A 17621-nucleotide genomic window follows, 5' to 3' on the forward strand; every position below is an offset into this window, starting at 1 on the left:
GCCGCCGCCGCCGCCGCTGCTTGCCGCGCCCGCCCGCCTGCCGCCGCTCGCCGCGCCGCGCACCCGAACGTGGCCGCGCCGGGCACCGCCCCCTGCTGATTGATGGGCGGTCCCGCCAATCGCTGAGAGGCGGGGGCGGGATCTCGAGTGAGCACGCCCCCTCCGCGAGCGGCGGGCGGGCGGCCTCCCGCGGTGGAGAGGGAGGAGGGGAGAGCGCGGCGCCGCGCGGTCCTAGCGCCGCGCTGCGGGCGGGCAAGCACGGTGGGGCGGAGGGGAGCACTGCGCCTTTAAGGTGCCGAGCGGCCGCGCGCTGAGCGCTCCGATTGGGCAGCGCCGCGGGGAGAGCGGAAGGGGGGCCTTGAAACCGCCCGCCGGGCTGCGCGGGGGGGCGCGGCGGGCGGGCGCTGCCTCAGGACGCGGTGCTCGGGCGGGACCCCCCCCCCGCCTCGGGGAGCGTGGAACCCGGTGCGGGGCTCCTCGGGGGGAGCCGCCGGCATCGCACGCTGGAGGTGCGCCCAAGTACCGTGTGAGCGCTCGTGGTTACCGCGGCATTAAGTCGGGGGGTCCCGAGGGGTCACCCCCCAAAAACTTTCTGATCTAGCAGCGTGCAGTGACACAATGAAGCCCCCCCCCAAAAAATAAGGGAGCGGGCCCCTAAGCGGGGTGCTGCGGGGACTCGTGGCCTGAGCTGCGCTCCCCGCCTTGTCCCACCTGGAGCCCTGCGGAGCTCCTCGGCCCGGCGCTGAGCGCTGCGCTGTGTGATCACTGCCCTGCGCGGCCCCGCACCGAGCTCCGCTCCCGCACCGCCTCCGGCTGCAGTTTCCACGGGAACAGATGTTGGAGCGGCGCAAAAAAACAGGGCTTCACAAAGCTCTTCCCACCCCGGCCTCACCTCTGCCACCGCTGCGCTTTGCCAAAGGGACCGGCAAAAAAACAGTGGGGACGGAGGGCTGCCGAGTAATGAAACGCTAACGGTTCAGACGCGGGCGCTGAGCAGCGCGGCCGGAGCGGGGCCATCTGTGGGAGCTGTGGGCTGCAGGAGGAACGGCAGCGCCAGGCAGAGCTGCTGCCGTGGGAACACTCGTGGCCATCCGGAGCTGTGCGGGCAGGGCCCGGCTCGCTTGGAAAGAGCTGACCGCAGCGCAGATCGGAAAGTGTCAGGCTGCGAGCCGTCGGGTCCTGCGTGGAAGGAGCGAGCGGAGCCTGGCTTTGTGCCGCGCGCTCCTGCGGCAAGGCCGGGCTGAGCATCGGGTCACGGCGAGGCACAGACCTCATGCCTCCAGAGCCTTCGCAGCCCGCTGCTCCTCTGCTGTTCTTATGGGCTGGGCGGTTACCGGGAGCCTCTCGTATTTACACGAGGGTAAAGAGGAGCTAAATATCCCCGTTAAAAATAATACCCTCGTATTCAGCACATTTTGCACGGAGGAGGAAAATGCTGGTGTCCCCAGGGTGATCTGTGCTGTGCTCTTGGCCAGGAACAAATGAAATAAAGGGCCTTTCTGTGCCTGCACCATCGTCCCTTCCCTGCCCCACACAGATAAAGTGGAATGGCCGCAGCTGCTTCTCTGCTCCTCACATTTTGCAGCACATCAAGCTCTACATTCACTCCTCATCAAGAGTTTATTTCCCTTTAACTCATTGATCGTCTGAGATACTGAGCAGACAAAAACCAGTTCCCTTCTTTCTCCTGCCCCTCAGGTCACTGGGGATGAGAAATTCAATAGGAGTTGGGATCTGCCCCTCCTTTGATGCATCCCAAAGGTCGGTCTGCAGGTACCCAGCCTGGAGAGGAGGTCAGGGAGGAGGTTCCCAGCATGGGGACAGCAGAGGATGGATGGGGACAGGCGTCTTCCCGGTGCTGCCCCTGCCTCAGCTTCTCCACCATCCCCCGGACCAGCTCTGTTTCTCAGCTGTTGCTAGGGGAGATGGAGAGCAGTTGATTGAAAGCTTCCTGCAAGTGGCACCAAGTCTAAATATTGCCATTCCTATGCAAGCGAACCCAGGAGCATGACTGCAGGACAGTGAGGGTGGAATTCCCATCCTGTGTGAACTCCACCGCTCCCTGCAGCCCCAGCCTTGTGTCTCCCACCACCCGATGGTGAAACGATTTGAGCAAATTATAAGACAGTGCTTTGGACCAACTTAGCTCAAGATCAGAAGGGAGGCTAATTTCATATCTTCACCACCGCAGAAGGCAATTAAATGGCTCTGCAAAGTTTGAACACAGGTTAGGACAAGAAATTTTATAATCAGAAATCCCAACACCTGCGGCCAGCAGCACAGTCTGCTCGAGTCATGGGAGGACGTTGCGAGCCTCCTGAGTGCTCCCAGGGCTTGGAGAGGTAATGTCCTCGGCTCAGGTTTCTCTCTGCTGGGTTTTTCTTGGATTTCTGGCAGTGAAGGCACCAGAATTCATTAAAAACTCAAACCAATAACCACCTGCCTGAAGCTCTCCTGCGTGACGGCTCACAGAGCTGGGTGCCTCCCTCTCTGCATCCCGCAGTACCTGCCAGGCAGGCACCGAAAGGGCCCCGCTCTGCTCAGCTCCAAGGCAGGAGAAAATGCTGCTGGGCAACCAAGGGGCCAAAGGCAGCAGCCCCTGGCACAGCAAGGGTGAGGTGTGAGTGCTGCCGCAGGCTGAGCCCAGGCTGGGTGGGATCCCCGTGGGCAGGCTGCTGTGGGCAGGGATGCGCAGCAGGACGGGCAGGTTTGGGAGGGAGTAGCTGTGGGAAGAGTGGCCTCACCATGATGCATATTAACGCTCCGCGGGCTTTAATTGCAGTGGGACCTATGGCACGGAGCCATTAGCGTGCAATGTGGAGGAACACGTATTTTTGGGAGCCCTGCCTGTTTTGTGGCCTTGTGGTGGGGGGAGGCGGTGGGATGCAGGGAGAGGTGCCTCGTCCCCCCAGGAGTGCTGCTGGAGGTGCAGCTCCTTCCTCAAGGCCCTGAATCATCCCCGCTGCCATCTGCTGCACCCTCGCTCTTCCCTGCAGATGTCCTTCTTCCTTCCCCAGAAGGAGATGAGAACTGAGGATGAGGTGCCAAATGCAACTTCAAACAGCATCTAATAAAACACGGGATTAATTTCTTCTGACTGCTGTTCAATGGCTCTGATTAAGCAGAGCAGAATTTAATTAGCTTGTTTGGACTGCCTCTAAACCTGTGCCAAAGGTGGGGGAGCCTCAGTGTCCGGGTCCCCAGCATCCATGAGCTGCTGGGGTTAGCCTGTGCTGCTCCACTGAGTAGAGCCTGTTGCATACCCAGCCTGGTTGGCAGCAGTTTTGGGATCCCCAGAACCTCCATCATCTCTGCAAGCCCCCCTGCAGCCAGGATGGGGGCTGTTTGCTGGACGTGCTGCTGGTGGCAATGGGGATGGGAACATGGAGCCTCTCGGCATTAACCAAACTCATCCTGCTGAGTCCTTGAGTTCAAGTAACCCTGTTCTCTCCCTGATTTACTACGACTTGCTGGCTCCTCTTCTCTCCCTCCTCCTGTCTCCTTTAACCCATTTCATTATCTATGCTAGCTTAGGCTTGCCTACGTGGGAACATCACACTGAGGTTATTGCAAAATAGATGGGCTGTGAATGCAAAATGCAGCAGCCCTCCCCAGCAGCACTGACTCCCTCCCTGCCATACCTGTGCTCAGCACGCTGAAGGACCCAGGCTCCCCGGCTCCCCCGCTGCTCCTGGGGTCTGAGGCTGCAGCTTCCCCTCCGTGCAGACAAGCACACACAGAAGGCGTGCATTTCCCTTCCAGCAATGTGTTGCAATTAAGCATCCCCTCCCTACGCAACCCAGCGCCCAGGCAGGTAACTCCAGGCCAGAGCCACAGCCCCAAACTGCTCATTTTTAAGCTCTTTATGGTGTATTTAGTTTTCCATATAAAAAAGCAAAGAGGGCAGGGAAGATCTGCTGGCTGAGGCGAGGAAGGGACCCAGCAGCTCCTTTTCTCCCTGCAGACGAGGCTTTATAAGCTCTGTAGAGTCACCCCAGCACTGCTCCTCACCCTGGGGCCGTATCACTCCCTGCTCCCTTATCAGCCACCTGCGGGTACCCCCGCCCCATACGGGGCCCTGGGTGGGCTTGGGGCATATGGCAAAGCAGAGAGGGAATGGGGTGGGTGCCCCCGAGAAGCCCATCCCTCTGATTTCCGAGCAAAACTAGAACCAAAGCAGGGGAGTCCATAAAGGGAATAAGAAAAGACATCTACTTTTATATGTGCACTTAAGTATTTAGGTCAGTATTTTTAGAATAAATAGCCGTGGGTTGGTTCCTATCTTTTCACTTTCATTTTTCACACTTCAGCTTCATTTTCCTGACGCTGGGTAGCTGCAGAAGCGGTTGGATTTCTGCAAGCCCTCGCACCTCCCGGCACGCCGACCTCACTGCCTCTGGTTTCCCTCAGCCCCTCTATCCCATTCTTTTTCCTGGAGCCATCACTGCATGGTCCAAATCTCCCAGTTTTCATGGCTGATGGTGATAAATGGAAGGCTCGCCCCGCAGCCGGGCCATCCCACAGCGATGCTGCCTGGTTCCATCCCGCTATTAAAAGCAAAACCATCCAGAAGGGTCCTTCAGAGCAAAGCCGTCTTCCCAGGGAAACATTGGCAGCCTCGTTTGGCAGCAACAGTGCCTGGATTTGCTGAAGGCCTCCAAAATTAGATGAGGCTTGGAAACTTGTGATGGATGTCACTGCGGCAGCGTGGAGGGGGGGCTCCAGCATGGTGCTTCCCCCAGCCCGGGTGCTGCTCGGTGCCTGCTTGTCCCCAGGGCTCACTGCAGCACAGCACAGGCACACGCGGTGAGAAGCAGCAATCCCAGGGTGCTAAATGTGCTCCGCGGGGGCTGCTGTGATGTGCCAAAGCGATGGAGCTCCTCGTAAACACGCTGAGGATAGGAAACAAGCCCTCAGCGTGTCAGCAGGGAGCTGGGCAGGGGCTGCTCTGTCCCTGTGAGCTGGAGACACGGGGTGCTCTGGGGGCACAGCGGACAAGGAGCACTGGGGGCACACGCTGGGGCTGGGCTGTCAGCATGGCGTATCCCAAAACAAAGCTCCCCTCCTCCCCGGCTCCATGGTAGCGTCACCTCCAAGAGTTATTCACAGATAAACTCCATAAATTCGGGGCACAGCCATTTTATCACTGCTGGCAGCTCAGCGAGCTGCTTGCTCCAAGGTGAAGGCGAGGGAGGTGGGAGGAGATGGCAACGAGCTCCCAGCACAGCGAGGGGCACCGTGCAGGGCCGCATCCAGCCAGACCCTCACAGCCCAGCAGGGCTTTGTTGGCCAACGCGAAAGGCAGGGCAGAAAACCACCTCCTCTGCGTGGGATGATTTATTTTGCCACGCAGCTCCAGCCTGTTTTGCTGCATCATTCCCGGTGTTTTATTGCCTCCGGCCGGGGCTGCCGCCATCCGCCGTGCAGCACCCAGCCCTCAGCCCGGCGCTGCGTTGGCTCTGAACGCTGCCGGGCCCGCCCTGACCCCTGGGCCTGGAGAACAGCGGTGTGGATCGGTGTGGAGCGGGAAGGACGGCAGAGGCCAACCTGGGGCTTCGGATGGGGAACGATGCGCGAATCTCTGGGGCCGGGAGGGACACCCCACCTCCCTGCCTGACAGCACCGCCTCAGCTCGGAGGCAGCCACATTTCTCCTGCCAGCAGGGAACGGCCGAGGGCTTTCCCCGTGTGCGTGCGCCTGCAGGAGCCCGGCAGCACGGAACCAACGCGCGGGCACCGCCAACTGCTCCGCATCGCCAACCCAGAAGCTTTCTTTGTAGGAGGGAACGGGGGATGCCCCCGCCGGCAGAGTCCGGCAGCGAGGCATGGCTCCGGGAGCGCTGCGCTGCCCGTCGCTCCGTGCACAGCGGCGCACATCGGCGCACGTCGCTCCCTGCCCGCTCCCGGCCGCCCGCGCTCCCCCGGGGCCGCCCGCCCGCAGCGCGGCGCCGCACGGGGCGGAGCGGGGCGCGGAAGGGGCCTCTTGAAACCGCCGCGTTCTGATTGGGCCGAGCGCCCGCTCCGGCCCCGCCTCCCCGAGGCTCGCGGGGGCCGGAGCCGCCCGGCCCCCACCCCCGCCCCGGCCCCGCAGGCGGGCCGCAGCAGCCGGAAGGCCGCGCCTGGGCGGGCGCCACGCCGCGCCGCGCCGCGGGGAAGGAGGGGGGAGGCCGCGCCGCCGCTCGGAACAATGGCGCCCTCTGGCGGCGAGAGGTGGAACAGCGCGCTGCGGGTCCTGGGCCCGCGGGGCGAGCAGGAGCGGCTGCGGGGCGAGGAGAGGCGGGGGCCGCGCGCAGGGCGGCTCGGCGTGCGGGATGCCGCCGGCTCGTCCCATCCTCACCTCACCCTGCTGCGGTGCCGTGCCTCGCCCAGGCCACTGGGTCCCCCAGCTTTGTCACCGCGCAGTAATTAACGGAGTAATTAAGCAGCGCGGCCGCAGCTTCGTGCCCTGCCTCCGCCTCTACGCGCGGCCCTCGTTATTTACTCTTAACGATTTTACAGTATTTTAACACCAATCCCTGCGAAATTTCCCTCGTCCCAAAGAGAATAGCTGCTTGTAACCGCTTGCTAATTACAAGGAGGGATGTCAATTAATTCGTTTAGCTAATTATCCACTCGCTAGGCGCCGCGCACCGAGGGTCTGCGAGGGACGGGCGTGCGGTGCCGGCTGGACGCACCCTGCAGGGCCACGGCTGCGAGCTGTAATTACAGCATTGCGCTAATTGTGCTGGGTTGGGCGGCTTTTCGGAGGGAGCTGGGTGCGGGCTGAGCCCCGAGTGCCGCCTCGCCCCGCACCTCGCGGCCCCGAGCCCGACAGCAGCGCTCCGCCTGCCCTGCGCTGCTCCCAGCTCGTTGCCAATCGCCAGGCCCTGCTTCCTGCTGAATTCCTCGCGTTATTTCACTCCTGCCTTTCCAGCCGCAGCGTGTGAGGGCTTTGATCAGTGCCTCGTACCTCGATCACCAAATGTTCCCTGCTAAAAACACGCAAACAAAACACAAACGGAACAACGTCTCCCCAAGAGCCAACAGGCGGTGACACGGCGATTTGCATTTCTTTCCTTGTATTGGTAACTTTTTGTACCATCCCCATCGGGGCCGCTTCGTGCGCAGCAGCTCCGGGCTGAGAGCACGACCTTAAGAATTGCGCTGTGTTGAAGGGCTGAGCTCTGGCTGCTTCCCAAGGACGCAGGGCTGCCCGCTGCCGCCGAGCCCCGAGCTGCACGCAGGTGTCCGCACCCCTCCTCCTTCTCCCTCCCTCTCCTCCTCCTCCTCCTTGCATTCTTCCTCCTCCTCCTCCTTCTGCTCTTCCTCCTCCTCTTCCTTCTGCCGCCGCCACGACACGCTGCAAATGCTCAGCTTCTTCTGGCTGAGGTGAGGGCAGAGGGGATGCCCAGGGGGCGACGTGGGGACAGTGGCATGCGAGTGGGACCACGGAGCTGGCGCGGCAGGCGTGGGAGCAGTGCCTGCTCTGACTGGATCGGTGTTGGGAGAGGTTTGGGGCAGTGATCTGGGGGTGAGTTTGGGGTGAACCAAGACTCCTTGTGCTTAAAAGTGGACAAATACTCAGGAAAAGTGGGCAGTGTGGGCAGGTGGATTGTGTGGCAGCTCGACACTGCGGTGCTATGGACCAGAGTGAGCCCAGCTGTGATGGTCCTCATGGGGATGGTCCTGACTGTGGTGGTCTCAGCCATTGGGGTCTTGACCACAGCAGTCCTGGTGGTCTCTTCCCCAAGGAAGCCATGGGAGCAGGTGAGCATCTGCTCTGGGCAATGCTGTTGGATGTCCCCATGTTTGTGCAGTCTGACCCCTGCGCTGCTGGCACCTATAGGGGCTCACACAGCTCTGCTCCCTGTCTGGGCTGGTGGCAGCGGTGCTGGGGACCTTTGTCCCCCACTAAGCATTCAGAGGACTTTGTTCCCATGCTGGCCTCGTTGCCCATAGCCCTGGGGATGTACAGGAGCCATGGGAGGAGGATGAGGACGGAGGGTCCCAGCTATGCTCGCAGCACCAAAAGTTTCTCATGGCTGCAGGCATACAGCCCTCAGCAAAGGCATCCAGGTTATGCTTTCCGGGCTTGATACCTTGTTCTGCTCTGTGAAACCCCAGTGGAGGGCATGAAATGTGTTCCCCAAAAAACTCTTGCATGTATCTGACAGTTCCCTGTCCCCACTGTGCTGTCTGTCCCAACGTGGGCACAGCCTCTCCCACCGCCAGGCTCACCTCTCCCACTGCCCTGTTGAGGTGGTGGGATTTCCCAAAGTAGGTCAGGTTAATTTTTCAACGCGTGCTGATTTGCTCGTTACCATGGATATTGCTCAATTACACACCAATAATCCTCCCCAGAGAACTTCATTGTTGCTGCTTTCCTTCCCCCCGCTTTTTTCTTTCAAGATTCCCAGGAGTGGGTCAGGATGTGTCAAGGGGATGAAGCGGGAAAGAGAGAGCAAAGATGGATAGGGGAAATCTGGGCTGAGCTTTGGGGAATGCTCATCTGAGTCAGTGAGAGTGGGCACTGGAGGCTCAGTGTGTCCATGGCTACACTCTGCCCTGCCAGGACCCAGCACCATAGCCCCCCAGCATCAACCTGCTTTTTGGGGGTGGCTCAGCCAAACACCATGTTCCTGGGGCTCAAGGACTTGAGGATCCACGCAAAAGGAAAATGAAAAAGCATCTCTCTTTTCCTCTCTCGATCAATTGCTCCCAGTTCAACTCAGCTTGGCTTTGCAAGTGCAGCAGGAGGCAAGAGAAATATTCTTCCAAAGGGTTTTTCTTTTTGTAATGCAAACTTTATTTTTTTGGTAGAAGTGGGTCACTGGAGGGGTGACAGAGTAAGAGCATCATCGCCTGGGTGATACATCTTGTTGCCATGGTGACCTGGGGGCTGCATCAGTCAACAGCTTTAAACATTTGACAGCTGAGTAAGATGGAAGATTTTAATGAGGACAGACACTTGCTTGCTTAGTTTCAATAACCGAATTCTCTATAAATACCCTCGGTCTGAATGGCTGCAGGTCTCCAGTGTGCTGTGAGTAGTGTGGTTGGGCACTCCCCTTCCCCATGTGTTCCAGGGTAGCGAGTGTGTGCCCACATCCAAAACAGTTGAGGGATGCAAAGCAGGTGGCTCTTTATAATTCTTTTCCTCTCCTGCTCATGTTGGAACAAACAAGGTGACACGAGTGCAGTTGGGGAGCGCAGGCTTTGGGTTTCCAAGGCACGTGCTGGACCATGTGTCCTTGACATTGGTACCGTGGCTGTGGGGCGGGATGGGGCCACCCCCACCACTGCCTGCAACAAACCAAACCTGGGGAGCAAAGGCTGCTTGCTAGGAGCAGATGGACTCTTGTGCTGTGCTCTTGCTTGCAAGAGGTGAGCCATAAGCAAGCTCCCAAGGTTCAGCTGCAATCTGGAGAAGATGTGGGGCTTGGTTAAAGCAAAGCAAGGCACTGCTGGAGTGGAGACATCAATCAGGCATGGATATTGGAAAAAATTTGTTCTCATCCCTTGCAATGCCACCACCACACCAGGTGTTCCCAGTGCCTGCAGTGCTTCATTCTGGGCCCTGCGCAGAGGTGTGGCAGGGATGGGAGCTTCCCATTTGCTGCTCCGCTGGCAGCCAGGCACAGTGTGAGCCCCTCCAGTGCCAAGGGCATGCTCCTCAGGTCTTGTGACTGCACTGGTGACACTGTGATGTCCACACCTCCAAGCACAGCCTTCTGTCACATGTAACAGTGTGGAAAATCCTCAGGCTGACCCCTGTGGAATGGCAGGCTTGGGACCTGGCTCTGCCCTTGGGCTTTAGACCCGCAGCCGTCATGCTGGATGCTGTGTTAGAGAACAGGGCTGGGCTCCAGCTCTCCCTGTCCCTCTGGGGTGAGCTGTGGGGTTGACTGCGGCCAGGGCCACCCTGCGAGTGCTCTGTGCTGAGCCCTGCCGTCACCTTTTGTCTGTTTACAAGGTGCTGGCAGCTTCCTCCCCACGCTGCTGTGCTCCTACGCGTGGATTTAGCCAGCTCTTCCCAAACCAAATGGTTGTGTGCATCCCAATGCAGAGCGCTCCAGCACTTGGGTCTCTCTGTACTGCCTCGTTTCCCCCTTTATGGCAACGTCCCCACGTTCTGCCATCCCTCTTTTAACCCTAGCTGCTCTTCTCCTTTCCAGGTGTCTTTTAAAAATGGTCAAAGGGAACACTATAGTCCCTGAAGACATCCTGAGTTTCTGTTGCAATGGCCTCCAGGTACCCAGTGTGCTGTGCCAATAACCCTGGGGCTGCCGGCATGCAGTGCCCCATCCCTATTAACGTCCCCAGCCACTGAAATCATAACTGTGCTGCAGAAAGCTTTGGAGCTCTGCGTAGTGCTGGCTCACGCCCCAGAGCCTGCTGCCTTCCAGAAATAGCTGTGTCCTTGTGCGGTGGACACCCGGGGGGTTTGTGGGGGGCTCGAGGCTGCCGGGACGGGTGCCCCTTCCTTAGGGCTCACTCGCTGCCTTCGATAACCCGAGGTTTGTGCCATTCTTGGGATGCTTTGTACCAGTAGCTATGGAAACAGAAGGCTCCTGTTAGACCAGTGATGGAAAATGCTATTCTGAGAAGCGAAGTGGTGTTCGGTGAGCCTGGGGTAGGAGGGAAGGCTGTGTTCTGAGAATAAAGCATTTACAAAGGCAGCTGGAGAGAAGCAGAGGGGAAAGAAGCTGCTGCGAGTGGGATCTCGCAACAAGTGCTATAAATGGGGGACATTGTTAGAGCAGAAAGCGGAAGGAAGCGCTGTAATGAAGCCCAGACTGCTCTCATGGCTCCTCAATTACTCACAGGGTGCGCTGAGTTCAGCCCTTGTGTAACACGGCCCACTCCATGCTGAATCTTCTCTCCTGACAGCACAGCCACAATCACAGTCCTTCTAAAACACCACTCTGTGCCTGGTGAGCCAGGGGCCGGGCAGGAACAGTGCTGACCCCTGCATTCATAACATTTTATTCTTCTCTCCCCAGCGGTGCACTGCTGGAGCATCCTGTCCTGCCAAGGAAGGTTTCCTGGGAGATGTTTCTCCTATTTGTACAGAGCCGAGGAGCAGGTGCCCTCTGTGGCACCAACATTTGGGATGGGAAAAGCAAACGATGGGGTTCCAAGCATCGTGGTCCCCATGATCCCATCCCACAGACATGTTTGCTAATCAGGCTGGGTAATGAGCCATATCCCTCTCCTCTTCCCACAGGGCTCGACCTCACCGCCGTGCACCCAGGACACAGGGGAGCAGCAGGAGGAGGCTGCGGGGGCCATGGGTGGCCACAACCCCACCGAGGTGCAGATGAGCCAACTGGTTCTGCCCTGCCACAGCAATCAGCATGGGGAGCTCAGCGCCGGGCAGCTGCTCAAGTGGATCGACACGGCTGCTTGCCTCTCGGGTAAGCTGTGCCTGGGCATTTGTAGCCCATCAGTTTGGGGAGCTTGTCCTGCATGGGGAGGAAAATGTGCTGGTTGAGGATGCTTGCAGCAGTGTTTAGTGATGGAAAGGAAAGCAACAAGCAATGGCATCATCTCATGCGGACAGCAGGGGTGGAGGGAGAGGGCTGGGGTGGGGAGATGTGGGGCTGCGTGCGGGCAGCAGCGTGCCATTCCCTGCCTGCTGCCCACAGAGCTGACGGCAGCTGGGCGCCGTGCCATTCTGCTGAGTAATGGAGCAGCCAGCAGCAGGACAGGGGGAGGTGGCTCTGCTGCACACAGCTTCTTGGTCTGTCTGCTTCCCCCTAACCACTGCCTTCCCTGTGGCCTCCGTGCAGCCAAACCCACACCAATGAGACCAGAAAACGGGGGCAATTCTGCAGTTTGGAGATGCTTTTGTAGTCTAGAGGGGAGGCTAAGCCAGCAGCTGGCTTTACAGTAGTTGCTGTGTAGGGATAGATGGTATCAGTTGTTGTGCATTGCTGAGAAAGCATCATCAGGGCAGGGCAGACATTGAGGGTGATGTGGCCAGGAGCTGCCCCAGGGGTGAACCCTGGGCAAAATGTCTGCAGAACAGAGGTGGGGAAACCAAAAATGCTGCTGTTAGTGGGCACAGATGGGAAAAGGGCAGAGACGGGAGCAGGGTTTTGAGGTTGTTATCACCCCAAACATTGGGCTGGCAGCTCCGTATGCTGCTGCAGGCTGCTGACGCTGTTTGCTGTTCCTTCTCAGCTGAGAGACATGCTGGCTGCCCGTGCGTCACTGCCTCGATGGATGACATCTATTTTGAGCACACCATTAGGTAAAGGTGCCACTTTCTGCCCTCTACTCTTGGCTGGGTGTGGGGCTGAGGCAGAGCTGCGCTGTGCTGGAGCTTTCCTACTCATATGCCTTCCAGTGCCCTGCTGCCAGCCCAACTGGCTGCCAGGTCCTGGGCACATCTGCCCCTGGTGAGGCGCTGTTCAGGGTGCAGGGACCCTGTGGCCATCCCGTTTTCTGTTGCTATTGCCAGTAAGGCACATTTGCTCGTTTGGCACCTCAGCAAGGAGCTGCTCAGCACTGGAGCATGTGCTCTGCACACTTGTGGGACCTCGCCCTCCGCTCACCTCTTGTCCCTTCTCCTCTCTCTGTTTTCCAGCGTTGGACAAGTCGTTAACATCAAAGCCAAAGTGAACCGAGCCTTCAACTCCAGCATGGAGGTCTGTGTGCTGCAACCATGCTTTACCCCCTGTGTCCACCCTTGGCATGTTGCTGTCCCTGCCAGCTGCACCCTCTGTGCTGTGGCCACCTGCAGAGTACCTGCATACTGCTCTATTCTGTGGCTCGGGGGCTGTGCTGTCTGTTCTGCTCACTCTGGCTCAGCCTGGGGTGATGCTGCCTTTACACATGCACCTGCTCCTGCTTGGGCACCAAACTGCTCCCTTTCTCCTGTGCTTGGTTTCAAGATCCCAAACTACACTGGGCATCACTGTGCTTCACCCGCTGCTTTCAGCCCCCTCCTTTCTCAGGAGGAAACATTTGGGGTGAGGAACCCCTGCACGGGCTTGCAAAAACTTCCTGCTTTGTGCTGGTGGTGTTGGCTGAACATCAGTCCCTGCTACCCATACATGTGGCTCAGAGGCCCTGTGCTGTGCCCTCTGTCAGGTGGGCATCCAGGTGAGCTACGAGGACCTGTGCAGCGGGAAGCACTGCAGCATCTGCAAGGCTTATGCCACCTTCGTGGCGCAGGGTCCCCTAGGCACCAAGGTAAGTGCTGTGCAGCGAGCCCCGTGCCCAACCTGCAGGAAACCACTTCTGCAATAGGGGCTGGGGGCAGGTGGGGCTGTGCCTAAATTTTCCCAAGCCGTGGGGACATGGGCAAGCAGGAAGAGTCATTTCCCTCAACACAATCAACTCAGCCAAGCATGCAGAGCTTGCCTAGCTCTGCGTGGGACTTGGGATGCATGCCACCCCTTGGAACCCTACACAGGGCCCACCCCATCCATCGCCCACACCTAGGTGAAGCTGAAGCCGCTGACCCCGCAGACAGAGGAGGAGAAGATTGAGCACAGCATTGCTGCCGAGCGCCGTCGGATGCGGCTGGTGCACAAGGACACCCTCAAGGACCTCCTCACCCGCAACACCAGTAACACCGGTACTGCATGTCCACAAGGGAGGTGTGGGGTCAGGGGTGGGGGTGGCCGTGGCACTGAGCCCCGTGCTCCCTGGCAGAGATGGAGACGAGGGATGGCAGTGCGGTGGTGCCGGCTGAGAAGACGCGAGTGGAGAGCGTGGAGCTGGTGCTGCCGCCGCACGCCAACCACCAGGGCAACACCTTTGGTGGGCAGATCATGGCCTGGATGGAGAATGTGGCCACCATCGCAGCCAGGTGCCTGCAGGGGGAAGGGGCATCGGGGCGGGTGGGTGGGATGGGCCACAGCTGGGTGGTGGGGGCCTTCTGGAGATGGTGGAGTGACAGGGACTGGTACGCAGGGATGGCAGTGGGAGTTGGCAGTCCCACATGCACACAGTGGTGCTAGGGAAGGACAGGCACAGCTCCTACAAGGGTCCCCTGGCTCTGGCTGTGATGGGGATGGTGCATGGAGTGACACCTGCCCTGCAGCCGGCTGTGCCATGCCCACCCCACGCTGCGTGCCATCGAGATGTTCCACTTCCGCGGGCCGTCGCAGGTCGGGGACCGCCTGGTGCTCAAGGCCATCGTCAACAACGCCTTCAAGAACAGGTGAGTGCTGGTGGCAGCGCCTCTAGTCTTTCTCGTGGTTCCCCATGTCTCACCCCTTCTTCCCCCCCCCTCCCCCAGCATGGAGGTGGGGGTCTGCACCGAGGCCTATGACCAGGAGATGTCTGTCAGCCGGAGGCACATCAACAGTGCCTTCATGACCTTCGTGGTGCTGGACGAGGAGGGCCGGCCCCGCACGCTGCCCATGGTCGTGCCCCAGCCGGGGGTAAGGACAGCAGTCCCCCTGTAATCCCATGTCCCCGTGTCGCTGCTGCAGTGGCACACAGCTAACATCCATCCCTTGATCACAGTGCTGCTACCAGAGAGGCACTGACATCAGCTGATGGGCTCTTTGCCTTCTCCCAGCACACTGAAATAGCTCCCGGTTAATCTCTGGAGCACAGGGCTTCACCTTTCAGCCCTTTGCTGCTGAATGTTTTACCCACTCTACAAAATATATATTTTTTTCCTCCTTTTCCATTAACCTGGTGTGCTTTTCCCATTTATCAGGATGGAGAAAGGCGGTACAGAGAAGCCAGTGCTAGGAAGAAGATTCGGCTGGACCGGTGAGAGCAAGTGGGATACCGGGGTGGAGGGGGGAAATGGGAGATGGGAAGAAATGGGAATCTTCTTGCTTGGCACTGGGGAGCAGGGACTCCCCAGCTTTTGCCCTGCTGTAAGGAAAACTCTTTCCTGCAGGAAATACGTTGTCTCCTGTAAGCAGACGGAGGTGCCGCTGTCTGTACCCTGGGACCAAAGCAATAAGGTGTGTGCCTGCAGGTGGCACTGCCTCCTGCCTGTGTTTTGGGGATACCCCTGGCCCTGATATGCTGCTCTGTCACAGGTGTACCTGAGCTACAACAACGTCTCTGCACTGAAGACACTCGTAGCCAAAGCCAACTGGGTGCTGGCCAGGGAGAAGGAGAAGGTACAGCACTAACCCAAGTACTCTGAGCTGTGCCAAGAGTGCAGGCATGCTGGGTCCCATGCACGTCCCAGCCATACTATGTTTGTGCTCCCCAAGGTGCAGATCTACACGCTAGAGGAGGACAAGTTCCTCTCTTTCCGCATTGAGATGTCGGTGAACATCTCGGCCAGCCAGGCCTTCTCCCTGCTCTCCGACCTGCGGCGCCGGCACGAGTGGGACAGCCACTATGAGTGAGTGCTGCCGGGATGGCGTGGGAGCAGACGCCCGTCCCTTTCCAAAAGCACACCCTTTGGGCTTCCCTGGGACCTAGCATCTCACCCCAGAGCTGTTTGCATGCCTTGAACAGTGTGTTCCCATCCCTGGGGTTGATGGCACTCTGTGCACAGCAGCTCTCACCGCCCATTGCCGTTCTCTCTCCCGCCCGCAGGAGTGCCGAGCTGGTGCAGCAGGTGGATGAGGATGATGCCATCTACCACGTGCTGAGCCAGGCACTCAGCTCTGAGAACAAGCCGCAGGACTTTGTCATCCTGGCCTCCCGGCGGAAACCCTGCAGCAGAGGGTAAGCAGTAGGTGATGTCTCTGTCCCCATCACCTGGGCTGCACCCCACTCACCCTGCTGTCCCCTGCCAGGGACCCCTACGTGGTGGCCTTTCGGTCGGTGACGCTGCCCACGCACCCTGCCAGCACCAACTACACACGGGGTGAGACGCTCTGCTCTGGCTTCTGTGTGTGGCCGGAGTCAGAGGAGATGAGCAAGGTGAGGGCTGTGGCCATGCTGTGCACTGCTGGGGTGTTCAGCCTCCGTGCCCAGCCGTGACACCCGTCTCCTGCTCATCACAGGTGGCTTACTACAACCAGGCGACGCCCGGGTACCTCAACTATGTCACCACCAACGTGGTGGGGCTGTCCTCCAACTTCTGTGCCACCTTCAAGGCCTGTGAGAAGTTCCTGTTGAAGAACAAGGATGACCTTATTGCACTGCTGCAGGACCTCTAGGCCTGGGGCTTTGCTGTTATCCATGGACAGACGTGGTCTTGCAAAGAGGGGTGTGGGGACAGAGTGGTGGCACTCAGGCCGTGCCTTGCTGGGGCTTTGGCCTGAGCAAGGTCAGTGAGATGGGGACGGAGGGGTGTCACAGGGATGCACCATCTTCATACTGATACTTCCAGTCCTCTTTTTTTTCCCCTAATTTTATAAGCTGCTGAGTAGGACTTGAATTTTAGTTCAACTAATGCTACTTGATTCTTTGTACAATCCCAACTCTTCCTAATACTGATTTTTTTAGTTGTTTCTTAATGAGAGAAACTTTTTTGTAGTGGTGTGGATAGGGACTGTGCTGGGGGATGCGCTGCTCCACTGCCCCAGGCTGCAGGGCAGGGCTGGGGCACGACCACACTGCCCCTTGGCTCTCACCCAGAGTGGGGGGAGATGCACCTGCAGGGTGGGAAATGGGCTACTTGTGCACCCACAACAGGGCTGTCAGGTTTTCTCTGTTCCTGCGAGGAGAAGGTTGGCTGCCACCATGTCCCTGCCTCACATTCACTGATTTGGGTTCCCAACCCAAGATGCTGATGGGATGCCCACACTGGGCTGAGATCCCAATCCCATCACACTGCCCTGCAGTCCTGCTGCTGACTACAGCTCTGCGTGGAAGGAGTGGCAATAAAAGCACATCAGAAGTAAAAACCTTTACCTGCCTGAAGGTCTGCTTTGGGGGCTGTGGTGCTGCTGCCCTGGCAGTTAGATCTGTACCGTACCTTGAATTATAGTCATCCCCTGTGAGCCTCCACCTCCCCTGCCCTCTTATCACCACCAGATAAAGCTGTTTCAAGCTAAACATGGCATGAAACACTCAGTTTTTACAGTGACTCCTTATCTCCCAAAACTCAGGGCAATCCTGCCTCTTTATCACCAGGACTCGAGCCATCCTTCCAACTTATCTGCAGGAATGGCTGCTGCTTGATTAAGTGCACACAGTGATGTATTCACCCCAATGCTGAACTTTGACTGACCTCTCTCCTTCCCAAAGCACTGTACTTTTTAATGCTTGGGGTGGAGGTTTTGGGGTGCAGGAGCCAGAGCAGGATTCCCCAGAGAGGTCCCCACCTGGGTGACTGCAGGAACGGTGATTTTGGGCCATGATGCTGCAGCTGAATTGAGCAGTAATTCCAGCTCAGCACCGAGCTGGGGGGTGGCTTGGCTGACACAGAAGGACCCAGTCCCAACCAGAACACAGTGCTGAGCAATGCAGAGCCTTCCAATGCTGTCAACTGCTGCAGCTGGTCTTCCTGCCCCCCTCCTGGGGAGTGCAGATCTGTGTGAGCTCTGTGGCTGGTAGGTCCCTGCACTTGGCCTGAGAGGGGCTCTCCCCCACAGGGTTGATGATGGGCAGTTGCCTCTCACTTGTGCCCGAAGGCATTCACCACATACCACCCCTGAGCTGTTCAGCAAAGAGGAAACAGCCCAGGTAGAATCGGAGTCATTAAAGACCATCTGGTCCCATTCCCTGCAATGAACAGAGACACCCACAGCTCCATCAGGT

General features: G+C 58.7%; 2 protein-coding genes across 5 annotated transcripts in view; one reads left to right on the forward strand and one right to left on the reverse strand.

The window, feature by feature from the left end:
• SSBP3 (single stranded DNA binding protein 3) overlaps positions 1-1275 on the reverse strand; it is a 51314-nt gene extending 50039 nt beyond the window's left edge. Inside the window, exon 1 of the mRNA XM_042819540.1 lies at positions 1137-1275. Within this exon, the coding sequence (XP_042675474.1) occupies positions 1137-1275 (139 nt within the window). The remainder of the gene's footprint in view (positions 1-1136) is intronic.
• A 5858-nt stretch (positions 1276-7133) lies between these two features.
• ACOT11 (acyl-CoA thioesterase 11) lies at positions 7134-16771 on the forward strand. 4 transcript variants are annotated; one of them, XM_042819961.1, is made up of 16 exons: positions 7134-7222; positions 11206-11395; positions 12165-12234; positions 12571-12631; positions 13077-13178; positions 13431-13566; positions 13644-13800; positions 14035-14154; positions 14233-14377; positions 14662-14717; positions 14851-14917; positions 14996-15079; positions 15176-15309; positions 15507-15638; positions 15710-15836; positions 15920-16771. In XM_042819961.1, exons 2-16 carry the CDS (start codon positions 11269-11271, stop codon positions 16073-16075), a joined length of 1674 nt encoding a protein of 557 aa, XP_042675895.1. In that variant the 5' UTR covers positions 7134-7222; positions 11206-11268; the 3' UTR covers positions 16076-16771. The 4 variants fall into 4 exon arrangements, with proteins under 4 accessions (XP_042675895.1, XP_042675894.1, XP_042675896.1 ...); XM_042819960.1 differs by lacking the exon at positions 7134-7222 and adding an exon at positions 7246-7367; XM_042819962.1 differs by lacking the exon at positions 7134-7222 and adding an exon at positions 7374-7509.
• Positions 16772-17621: the final 850 nt, after the last annotated feature.

Source organism: Centrocercus urophasianus, unplaced genomic scaffold, assembly GCF_019232065.1.
Source record: "Centrocercus urophasianus isolate 14NV4802_14NV808 unplaced genomic scaffold, USGS_Curo_1.0 seq_18, whole genome shotgun sequence".
Classification (NCBI taxonomy): domain Eukaryota; kingdom Metazoa; phylum Chordata; class Aves; order Galliformes; family Phasianidae; genus Centrocercus; species Centrocercus urophasianus.